We start from the raw sequence: 12,283 nt of genomic DNA, 5'->3' as shown, positions 1-12,283 counted from the left end.
GTAACCTCCTAACTGCTCTCCATCTCACAGCCTTGACCCCTTCAGCCCATTTCCACTCTTATAACCCACACAGAGTTGTCATTTAAAACTCAAAATCAAACTACACCACTCACTTGTTTAAAAGATCTTCCAATGTTTTCCCCACGATACTTAGCATTGGCCTTGACACAATTATGAGAACTTCCTTAATCTTCCCTGTTCCTATCTCTTCAGCTTCAGATCTTACTATTTACCCTTTATAAGCTTAGTGTCCAGCATGGTGCCCAGCACACAGTAGGCATTCAACAAGTAATTGCATGGATAGATGGATTAGCAACCACAGCTATGTTGAACTCATTAGGTTTCTTCCTAGCTATTACCACCTTCTGGACTGTATCACGCATTCTCTCTCCTGGAATGGTCTCAGTCCAACTGATGCCTCTTTGCTCTGCTGACTCCTTTGCATGCTTTGGGTCCCATTATTATGTCTTTTCATCTTGGAACTTTTCCTGACTCCTTATGTCTTTGTTGTCTGTCTCGCAAACCTGCTTTCATAGCATCTGGGCCTCCACTGTCTTACCACTTATAACATAATATTGGAATTTCAAGCTTCCTTTTGAATTTCTCTCAGTGGATTGTAAGTTATCTGATGGCAAGACCAGCAGTTTTCTTTATTTACCACTAAAACACCAGCCCCTATCAAGGGGCCTAATACTTTTTTGAGTTCAAAAATATTTGTTGATTAATGAATTAAGGAGGGAAGCAATGAATGGGATATAGTTATCCTGGAATTGCTTTGCTTATAGACAGAGCTATGTATTTTTAAAAGCATCTTTTCATAATGAAATGCTACCAAAATCAAACCCATTAACAGAGAAAAATAAACAGCCACATTCAAGAGGTGAAAATGCTGAAAGGACGGAGAATTATCAAGGCAAACTATTTGCTCTTTCACTGAGCATCGCAGTTTCAATTGCTTTCTCATTTCAGTAAAACAGGAGTTAAAATAAATTCTGGTTCCCAAAAGAAGTCTAGCATGAATCTTCCTTATAGTCTGAATCAAAGTAGAAGAAAAAATCTCCAGTATCATTTTTTTTGCTCTGTATTTTATTGGCTTTATTCATCTTACTTTAAACTTACATTTATTCATTCAATATTTTTCATGCACCAAACATTGTTCTTTTTGTAGACACTATCATTAGGTAGCAGTCAAGTACTTTATAGGGTATGAATATATACTTAATATATAGAAATTCCTTCTGACTTTGAAATATTCTTTTAATTTAAAATACAAAAATTAATTCATCACAATTTCTCAATGTTCATCAGCATAATGGTCATTAGCAAAACAACATGATTCTGAAGCCTACAAGGAAATTTGGGAATATGGCATAATATTCATCACATACCCATTAAAGGTTAAATGACCCATTGCTTTTATATTTCTAAAATAATCACATATCACAATATTACAGTCAACCCATTATCATCAACTATGTTACCATGTGAAAATAAGCAGTTATTAATGAAATATTATAATTTAGTTATATACAATGAACTAATATGTATTATAACTGATAACTTATATATATAGTCTGCAGCACAATCCCTAGCTGAATAAATTGTAATAACATAAATACCTTACCTTGCTCTCATCATTGCCTGGCAGGGTGTCACAGAGGCTAAGAGCGTGGTCTGAGGGAGCAGGTGGGTTCTCCTTACTAGCTCTTCACTGCACCTCTGGATACTCTCCTCAGTACAATGGGGGACAATAGAAGTGCTTGCCAGTTTGAATTGTTATAGAGATCACTGCTCAGTACCCATATATTTTATTTATTTTATTTCATTTTTTGTATTAAAATGAAAGTTCATTAATCCATATCATGTATGAATTTAGTAGAACTAATTTGGCAGAATTTTCTAACTATGGTCTTAGGTTAAGATTTTATTCCTTTGCTTGCACCCATTTCTGTTCCTTTCAATGCAAAATCAATTAATTATAGAAATTTATCTTTTTTTTATCTCATGTGCATTTCCTACAGAGATCTTCCAAAATATTCTTTTGTTTTTTGCCTCAGTTGAATCAATATGGGGACTCCAGAAACATTTATTTATCAGTTGAATAAACAATTATTTATCAGCTTTTCTACTACACAATTTTCTAATGGCATCTTTCATCTGGGCATTTCTCAAGGTATAGATTAAGGGGTTTAGCATAGGGGTTATCATAGTGTAGAATACAGAAACTGCTTTATCAATTGATAAAGTAGCTGCAGGTCTCATGTACACAAATATGCAGGGAACAAGGAATAAGACCACAGCTGTGATGTGGGAGACACAGGTGGAGAGGGCTTTTCGTCTAGCATTCAAGCTATGGTTCTGTAAAGAGCGCAGTATGACCATATAAGAGCCCATCAAGAGGAGGAAGTTTAACAGACAGATGAAGCCACTGTTGGCAGCAACGAAGAGCCCTAGAGTGTGGGTGTCAGTGCAGGCAAGATTGAGCAAAGGAATCAGGTCACACATGAAGTGATCTATGATGTTAGGGCCACAGAAGGGTAATTGGAAGATGAACAGTATCTGTATAGTTGCATGAAGAAAGGCTCCCACCCACACCACTCCCACTAGCAGGCCACACACCCGCCGATTCATGATGGTTGTATAATGCAAGGGCTTGCAGATGGCCACATAGCGGTCATAGGCCATCACAGTCAGCAGGGTGGCATCAGCACCTCCAAATAAATGTTCCCCAAAGATCTGGGTCATGCACCCATTGAATAAGATGGTTTTCTTCTCATGGAGTGAATCCACAATCAGTTTAGGGGCACTTGCAGAGGAATAGCAGGCATCAATAAAGGAGAGATAGGCCAGGAAGAAGTACATGGGGGTTTCCAGTAATGGGCTGGTGGTGATGGTGACCAAGATGAGCACATTTCCTACCATAGAAATGATGTAGATGAGAAAAAACACAACAAATATGATTCTCTGCATCTTTGGATTCTCTGTGATCCCCAGTAGAACAAATTCTGTCACATTGTTTCTATTCTCCATGTATTTCATATTATCTTAATTACATTACCTGAAAAAATTAGTTTTTATTAACACAACCTTCAATTTATTAAGCTTCTCCATCTAACACATATTAACTACCTAGATTCTATTGAATGTGAATTCTTGTGAGGGTATTTGAGAGAGTAAATAGCTCTGAATTCTTGGATATTACCTAAATTATCTCCTGGGTAATGAGGAACTTTTGCAGACACAGAAGCAGTGATCATTTGTGAACACTTAGTTGTCTGAGGAGGCTTAGAGCCTAACATGTCCTGGCAGGTAAGTAAGAAAAGGGAGGTAGAACATGGATTTAAAAGCCATGAATGCAAAGCTAAGGATTCTTCCCTGTATTCTTTGGAGATGGGGGACCATAAAGAGGAATTTGAGAATATGAATGGACAGATGAAGAGGAATTTGAGGAAAGGGAATTATTGGATATAACTCCACTAATGATCTTGGGGTGTCTTGGATGAAGTGGTTTGAGGTTCAGTAAGAGGACGGAAGCCAGAGACAGAAACCCCAGTGTCAGACTATTTATAATATATTCATATAGTATAATATAATGAAGGATAGCAGGGTATTGGTGATGGGAATTAAATGAAAGGATCCTGGAGCTAGTGTGAAGAATGTATAATGTATTCAGTCTAATTCTCATACCATTATAATAGCTCATAAACATACTTTTAGTAATTGATTGCTATGTGCAAAGTATGGTAGCAACTTTTATAGTTGGTATTATTTCAACCATTCCACAAATAAGGAAACAATCTCAGAGGCTATGTTAATAGTAACAATAATGGTAATATTAACTAAAACTTAATCAATACTTACTGGCTCCAAGTATTTTGCAGTCATTTGGTTATGGAATTCTCACTATAAAACTAAGAGATGATTACCATTTTCATTCTTATTTTACAGAGTAGGAAATAAGAGCATAGAAAAGTTAAGTGTCCTGCTCATGATAAAGCAAATAATAAAGGGCAGAGCTAAGATTAGGTCAGATTATACTTGGTAACTTCTTCTTCCTTCAGACTCTTAATCCATGCCCTCCATTGTTATAATAAACAATGTTGAACCAGTAATCTCTTTGGTGTATCCGAAACAATTTCATCAACAGATGCACACACACAGAAACACACACACTAGCGTATTGGAATCTCCAGATATTAATAAAAATGTGGTAGTGCTTTCACTGAAAGTCACTTTTGTCTTGGTCTCTCCCTCAGCCCCATTTCCTCCCTCCTGGGCCCCTGACTGCTCTGCCGAATGTTGAAAATGACAGCCACAGTGGTTGTGTATTGGTTTGAGAATCGGAAAGACCAGACTGGAATCTGCCTCTTCCACTTGCAACTTCTTTCTCCTGGAGGTACTTCTTGGCATCTTTAGTCCTTCTTTCCTCATCTATAAAGTGAGAATAAAATATCCACTAGACAGGTTGTTAATGAGGATTGATAGAGGAAAGATACATGAATATATTCTCCACGCTGCTGTGGACACACGGAGGACTCATCTATTATGATAGTGTATGCTCCAAGACAGGAAGAATTACATTTTGAGTGATGATACAGAGAAACATTTAACCATGCCAAAGGTCAGGATTCATCTCTGATTCTAGTTTTAAAGAAGTCACAAGACTCATATTACACATCCTAGGAAGTGTGCTCCACGTTCATGCATGGACTAAACAACTGATGATTTGTGTCATTTAATATTCATATTTAGGCCTTTTCTGTGGGTGAAATGTACTTAAAATTTTTTTTCAGTCTCATGATTAGTCTTGATTATTAAAGGAGATGTCTCATTTGGGCAAAGGAAAATGTTAAATATTAGTGAACTGGGTCCCCCCATTTACTTAATATCTGTGAGTCTCCAATTCTTAATCTCTCAAAATAGGTTAACATTATTTGCAACCTGTCTTTTGAAGAATTAGCATGAGGATAAATGCCCTATTACTACATTTGAAAAGTGTTGACATATAATGATTATATATATACATAAAGTAAAAATCTTTGAGGTGCATCTGCCCCAGTAAAAAACTTACCATACAGAGTTAGATGAACGTAATTATGTTTGGAGGTGTTCAGAAACAATCCGTCTTCAAACTGACCTCTTCTTGAAATAAGTAACTTTCATTATGAAAGATGTGACATACTCAGAAAGAATCTACTCAGATTATTCAACATCAAAGTTGTTAAGAAAGTGTTTTTATAAATATAAATCTTTTCTTCTAGCCTATAGCCTCAGAAATTTTAATAGAAACCTGTATTTGAATTTAGAATGGATGCATTTGAAAAGTATAGATAAATGATCTTCTATAGATGGCTCTGATCCTGTAGGCAAGAGTGAGAACGAGTGGAGGAGATACATTCAGATGGGTCATTTCCCCCATGATGCATCTTGCTCTGCAGATGTGGTCAACAAAAATCATTTCCCCTTGCACTGCATGGATATTTAAAGAGGTTTTCATAAAGGTTAAGGATCTTGTAGCTGCTACTTTCTCTCCCAGGAATTAATTATCTCTTCTGTTGGAAAGGCTTTGTCTTAGAAACATATTCTAGAGACACATGTTTGAGAAACACCCTTTTTTGAAATTTAATGGGGAATTGTATTCCCTGAACTTGGAACCTAAACGTGTGTGCCTCCCTCCTCTGTCTAAACTTGAGTTTCTAAGAAGTTGAATGTCATGTGAATAGCAAGGTGGCCCAAGTCCAGGGTGGGAACCAGTACTGCAGTTACTCTGTGGGCTCCCGTCTCGGGCAGAGCTTCTCTCCCCGCGTCACCATTAAACCCTCTGGAAGCCCCCTATTGATTGCTTGAGAGATAAAGGAGGGAGGGTGCAGCTGCCATTTGGAAGTTTTTGATGCCAAAAGCTGTTTTTCACAGTTATCAGAGGGTTGTGCAAGCAAACAGAAACTCCAAGTTATCTTTGGGACCCGTGGTATGGTGGGTATGGAATAGCAGAGAGCACTGAGATTGCAGACAGATGTCAAAACAGAAGAAGAGAGCTCCAATTTCAAACACAAGAAGTGTTCCACATTCTTGTCACTTGGAATTTAGTTATTTTTAGTTATTTTCCTTCTAGTCTTTCTACATGACATGTAGTGATAAATTATTGTGACTTTAGTTTGTTTTTCCTGATAACTAATGATGTTAAGCATTTTTTTCATGTTCTTATTGCCCAGTTGTATATCTTATTTTTTTGTAAGTTTAAAAAGTTTCTTTTCATGTTCTTTGCACAATTTAAAAATAGCAATTCCAGGTTTCTTATTACTAAGTTGTAAATATTCTTTATGTATTCTAGATATATGTCTTTTGTCACATATATGTTTTATCTGTATAACTATATTATTTTTATATATAATTTATAGTTAAAGCTATATATATTTATAAAAGTATAAAGTTATATGTAAATATAGTTTTTATATATCAATTTTTTAATAAATTTATATTTAATTTTAATTTCAATGAACAGTAATAAATAATCATTTTTAATTTTATTAAAATTTATATTTTATGTAGTGTGTTTTCTTCTAGGCTGTGGATTGTCTTCTCTTTATTAAAAGGATGGCATCTGATGAGCATTTTAAAATAGACAGTTCAATTTTTAACTTTTTCTTATGGTATATACTTATTATGTCAATCTAACAAACATTGATCTGCCCTAAAGTCTATTGTGGTCTTTTACCCAATTTTAATTGGGTTATTTGTTTTTTCTTTTCTATTAGGTTGTTTGAATTTATTATATATTTTGGAAATTAACTCCTTATCAGTTACACGATTTGCAATTATTTTTCCCATTCTGTAGGCTGCCTTTCAATTTATTAATTTTTCCCTTTGCTGTGCAGAACTCTTCAGTTTAATGTAGTCCTATGTATTGATTTTAGATTTTCTTACCTGCACTTTTGGTGTCTAACCCAGGAAATCATATACAAAACTAGAGTTAAAGATCTTTTCCCCTATGTTTTCTACTAGGAGTTTTATGGTATCACCTGCCTTATTTGTCTTTGATCCATTTCAAATTAAAATAGTGGCCCTATTTCATTGTTTTTCATGTGAATATCCAGTTTTCCCAAAGCCGCTTATTGGAGGGACTGTTTTTTCCCCATCGTGTGTTCTTGGTGCCCTTGTCAGCACTCAGTTGATGGGATATGTGTGAGTTTATGTCTGGGCTCTCTGTTCACTTCCAGTGACTACTTTTACGCCAACACCATAATGCTTTGATGATAAAGCTTGGTGATTTAGCTTGAAACCAGGTAGTGTGAGGCCTCCAGCTTTGCTCTTCTTTCTGAAGATTGCTTTGGCTATTTGGGGTATTTTTGGTTCCAAATAAATTGTAGGATAGGTTTTTCTATGTGTGTGAAAGATGCTATTCAAATTATGATAGGGATTTCTTAAATGTGTAGATGGCTTTGGGTTGTATGTACATTTTCACAATATTAATTTTTCCAGTCCATGGGCATGAAATATCTTTCTTTTTATTTGTTTCTTTTTTAATCTTTTCATCTATGTCTTGGAGTTTTCAGTGTACAAATCTTTCACCTCCTTGGTTAAATTTATTCCTTAGTGTTTCATTGTTTATGAATCAATTGAAAATAGGATTGCTTTCCTAATTTTTCCTTCAAATAACTTGTTAGAATATAGAAATGCAGCTGATTTCAGTGTGTTGATTTTATACCCTTCAATTAATGGGTTCATTTAGTTCCAACAGTTTTTTGGTCAAATTAGGATTTCCAATATTTCAGATCCCATCATCTATAAATAGATAATTTAACTTCTTCCTTTCCCATACATATGTTATTTATTTATTTATTCACTGCTCAAATGCTATGATTTGGACTTGCAGGACTGTGTTAAATAGAACTGGTGAGAGTGAGCATCTCTGTGCTGTTCTTGATCTCAGAGGAAACGCTCTTAACTTTTGAACACTGAGTGTGACATTGGTACAGGTGCTCTGCGTGGCTGTGACACTGGCATATAAGGTGCAGGTACGTGCAGACCTCCCATGGAACCAGGAACTTGGTCTCGCTGCAGTGACTGGCTGGGGGTGCGGTGGACGCAGCAGGGATGGTGGCTTTGGGAGGGCAAGGGCAGCAGTGGCTTGGGCCCAGCGGGAAGGAAGCAGTAGTAACACAGCCTGGTCATGGGGGGTCAGTGCATCAACTCTGGCCCTGGTGTGCGGTAAATGACTGAATTTCCAGAATCTTCCAACTAATCTGTTCATTTACATATCAATAGTTGTTTTGCAGAGCCTCTTGTCAATCTGGGGCAGTGGGTGGAGAGAAAACGGCCATTCTCTCCTCTCCTCCTTTCCTGGTACTTAATTGGTCTGGCATCTTCCCGTCACCAATGGAGCTCCTCGGGGAAGAGGCAGGCAGGAGGCAGACAGCACCCCGTGGCTGTGGATCGTGAGCTGCAGCCAGAGGAGACTGTCAGGGCCAAGCCTGGCCAGCGCATCGGAGCACTCTGCGAGCAATAAAAATGGTTTCTCCCAACCTGCTCTTTACCTTGACTTATTTCAGTTTCCCGTATTTCATAGGAGATTCACCCCGAGTCTTCCCCCAAAGCTGCCTCCAGCATGAGTCGGCAGGATCTGTAAACCCGGAATCTGTCTTCATGGGCACAATGTGCGGGTGGGATGCCCCTATGGATGGTAGGGAAATACCCTTGGACCCCCTTTGGGTGGTGGGGAGACAGCTGGGAACCCCCACAGTTGATGGTGGGCCTCACCCAGGGATCCCCGTAGTGGTTGGTGGGGATTCAACTGGGGACTCCCCAGGGGGTATCTGGTCAGGAGTAAAGTGCCTCATGGGCCCTCCCCAAACCTGGGGAGGGATGGGGACACCAGAGGCAGTGGAGTTGGCCCTCCACAACATAGGGGGGCTCAGGGGAACTGAGCAGTCACAGGGCTGCAGGAGTATGTGGGGGGGGGCTGTTTCTTGTGGCCTTGGAAAGGGTTACCGACCAGAGGGACTCAGCTCAGAATTGACTGGAAGAACAGGAAGACGAGTTGTGGGATGCTCTGAAAAGGGGAGGAAAGGTGTGGACAACTGAGGCTGTGCTGCTGAGAGACACGCTAGAGACACAGGAGGAGGCAGCAGAAAAATGCGAGCTGCAAAGGGGAGGAAAGAGTAGTGGCTTCACCCTGGAGATGGTAGAGAGCTGGGGCCGGGGAGGGGGCTGCTGCGAGGCCACCGCCCGAGACAGCAACCCCTCCTGTACTGAACGCCCGCCTGGTGGTAGCTAAGAAAATAATGACACAACTGTGGTTTCCTCGGGGGGAGGAGCCGCCCCCTCCCCAGCCTGTAGAGCCTCCGTGTCCCACCCCCACCCCCACCCCCAGGCGAGCTCGTGGATTCCAGCACCTGGTTTTGACAGAAGCACTCAGAGCCTCTGCACACATGGCTTTTGTGCCTTTGAGATTTAGGAGTAGAGGACTTTGTTCTGTATGGGTAAGAAATGGGGAAACTGGCTTCCCTGATGACCCTCTGTTTTGGCAGAGGATACAAAATGCCCATCAGTCCCTAGGGAATCATGTGCTTTTTGATTGGCTGACTGCAACCCTTAGGGCAGTCTGGCCTAATCAGGGTGATTTACCCAACTTCCCCGTTAGCTAGAAAACATATGCAGAGCTCCAGTGGGTTCTATGGGGACTGGACATGAGAAACATCATCTATAATATGGACCCCCAGGGCCCCGATGAGGAGTTGTTCACCATGGGAATGAAATATCTGGTGCTCCATGCAGCTCCCCCACCCCTCTTTGGGTCCCTGGTGACTATTCTTGCCTCCAACATACGGCAACCCATAAGTGAGGTGACTCATATTACAGCAGATCTGCATGAGGTTGAAATAATAAGAGCACAGATGGAAATACAGTCTGTGACTGAAAGAAGAGTTTCAAAGGGCCCCGTGAAGGTCTCCAGGACGCAGATATGGGTTGATTTGATAATAGTGGGTTCAGTGAAAGACTAACTTGATGGATAGCCCAATAGAATCTTGCTAGAGCTGTGGAAGCAATTAAAGCCAGAGCAGCGGTTCCAGCTGCTGAGTCCAGGACACGGAAGCCAGAGGCAAGGCCCTGTGTCCAGCCTGCGTGTCTTCAGGACTTCCTGGGGTAGAATACTAAGACCCCAGCTGGGCCTCCACCCTGACAGGAAGGCAATTGGACATAGTGATTTAACTGAGGGGGCAGACAAGGCCCCCCACCTTGGCGGATGTGGTGGGGACCAGAGGCCACATGTAGAATTAGCAATTCACTGGTCCCCAGTGAATGTACCACCTGGCACTGGCGGTCACAGGAGCTGCATGTTCTCTGATTTATGGCAACCCCAGGTGGTTTCCTGTGACCCCTGCTGTGATAGATGTATATGAGGGTAAGGCAATTAGACAGGGAAAGCACAAATCCCTTTGGGAATAAGGCATTTACCCCCATTGGAGTTACATCAGCGTTTGGTTCCATGTGGGGCAAAAGACAATGTGGGCTTTGGGAATAAGGCATTTACCCCCATTGGAGTTACATCAGCGTTTGGTTCCATGTGGGGCAAAAGACAATGTGGGCTGTAGCCCATTAGTGGGGCTGGCCATTGATCTTTGAAGAAGTCAGCGGAGCCCAGTAGGAGTCCTTGTGTGCCCTAAGAGGGACTTACACCAAGTCCTGCAACAACATGGGACAAAAGTAAAGGGGCGGATACCTCTTGTCAAGTGGCAGATAGACTATATTGGGCCTCTGTGCATATCAAAAGGATATTGGTATGCCATGACTTGTGTGGACACAGCTACTGGACTCTTGGTTGGTTTTCCTGCATATCATGCAGATCACAAACCACCAAGATGGGCCTAGTGCGTCTTGTTGCAGTCTATGGCCAGCCACAGGTGATTGAGAGCTATCAAGTCTCCCACTTTACTGGGCATGTGTTACAAGAATGGGTGCAGCAGTTAGGAATAAAGTGGAAGTTTCATGTGCCATATAGCCCTACTAGCGCAAGCATGATAGAGAGGTACAATGAATGGTTTGTTGAAATCTGGCCTGAAGTCAAACACCAACTGCCCATGTAGCCGGTCAGTTCACTAACCAACAGTGCTATGGCATTTGAATGAGAAGCCCTGAAAAGGAGCCTTGAGCCCTGTGGACATGCTAACACACATTACTGCCTCTCCTATACAACTGTATGTGCAAACCAAAGAGGAGTTATTGAAGCCAAGATGTGGCATCAGAGCAACTGCGCTGGAGCTGGAGACTCTGTCAAGTGGACTTGGCCCTGGACATTTCAACACATGGACCAGCAACGGCTGGTCCTTGGTGAAAAGGCCTGGAAGCTGGCCTCCTGTTTGTTTCTGTAGTAACAGCAGAGTGGACCCCAAAGATTACAGGAGTGTACCCAAAACATCCAGGAAGTAAGAGCATCTTACAGAGAAGTTTTAGTTTAACTTTATGGCCAGTGCATGTACCTCCCGTAGCCCTATATATTGACCCATCTGTAACTTCCAAAAGGAGGGGGGTGAAAGTCATGTACTAGGCTGGGATGAGATCCCATTCCTGCCACTGTCCTATGACAGGACCTCTCTCTTGTGTGCATCCTACCTGATGGGCAAGATTTGCCTATGCTGGTGTCATTAAAACATGTATGTTATCGCCCTTAAGGTTATTTTCTTCTACAGTCCCTGTGACCTGGATCTGTCCCCCAGCTGCCACTGCTGCATGATGATTGCTCTGAACCCTTGGCTACTGACAGCCTGTGGAATGGGTGAGCTATGGACAAAATCTGCATAGGACTTTGAACCTAGCTGAATCCTCTGGCTTGAGGATTACCATGATTTTATTGCTGTTGTTATTGTATGTATTAGTCTGGTTACAATGATCCAGTTTTCTCACACTGGGGCCATTGCCGAAGATGGGGAGTGTGTAGACTGTGAGGTGAGATTTCTGGAGAGGTGTGTGGGTAAAATTGCAACATTTCTGGAATCTCTTGCCTGGTATTAGTGCATCTCCATATCAATACGTGTTTACAAGGGGTGGAGAGAAATAGTCCATCTACATACCAATAGGTGATTACAAGGGGGTGTGATGGCATATATGGATGGGAGAGATTGGGTGAGGCCACTTTTTCTGCAATTGGGCCATGAAAGACACGGGCAATTAAAAGTGGATGACTGCTTGCAAGCAATAAATGGCTTTCTCCCACTTTATTTCTCCCTTTTATTTCAGTTTCAAAAGTATTTTGCCCTGGGATTTCTCCCTCCAGAGTTATATTTTC

At 41.0% G+C, this 12,283-nt stretch overlaps 1 protein-coding gene across 3 annotated transcripts; it reads right to left on the bottom strand.

Moving 5' to 3' along the window:
- Positions 1 to 322: 322 nt before the first annotated feature.
- On the bottom strand, positions 323 to 12,060 carry LOC118919700 (olfactory receptor 4C46-like). 3 transcript variants are annotated; one of them, XM_036899874.2, is made up of 2 exons: positions 2,130 to 3,039; positions 323 to 348 (listed from the first exon to the last, which is right to left on the bottom strand). In XM_036899874.2, exons 1-2 carry the CDS (start codon positions 3,037 to 3,039, stop codon positions 323 to 325), a joined length of 936 nt encoding a protein of 311 aa, XP_036755769.2. The 3 variants fall into 3 exon arrangements, with proteins under 3 accessions (XP_036755769.2, XP_057346386.1, XP_057346385.1); XM_057490403.1 differs by lacking the exon at positions 323 to 348 and adding an exon at positions 12,037 to 12,060 and having other exon boundaries at positions 2,110 to 3,024; XM_057490402.1 differs by lacking the exon at positions 323 to 348 and adding an exon at positions 10,934 to 10,940 and having other exon boundaries at positions 2,110 to 3,044.
- Positions 12,061 to 12,283: the final 223 nt, after the last annotated feature.

This window comes from Manis pentadactyla, chromosome 13 (assembly GCF_030020395.1).
Source record: "Manis pentadactyla isolate mManPen7 chromosome 13, mManPen7.hap1, whole genome shotgun sequence".
In the NCBI taxonomy this organism is placed as follows: domain Eukaryota; kingdom Metazoa; phylum Chordata; class Mammalia; order Pholidota; family Manidae; genus Manis; species Manis pentadactyla.
Note: the sequence above shows the minus strand (reverse complement) of the source record. Positions and strands in the feature narration are given on the sequence as shown.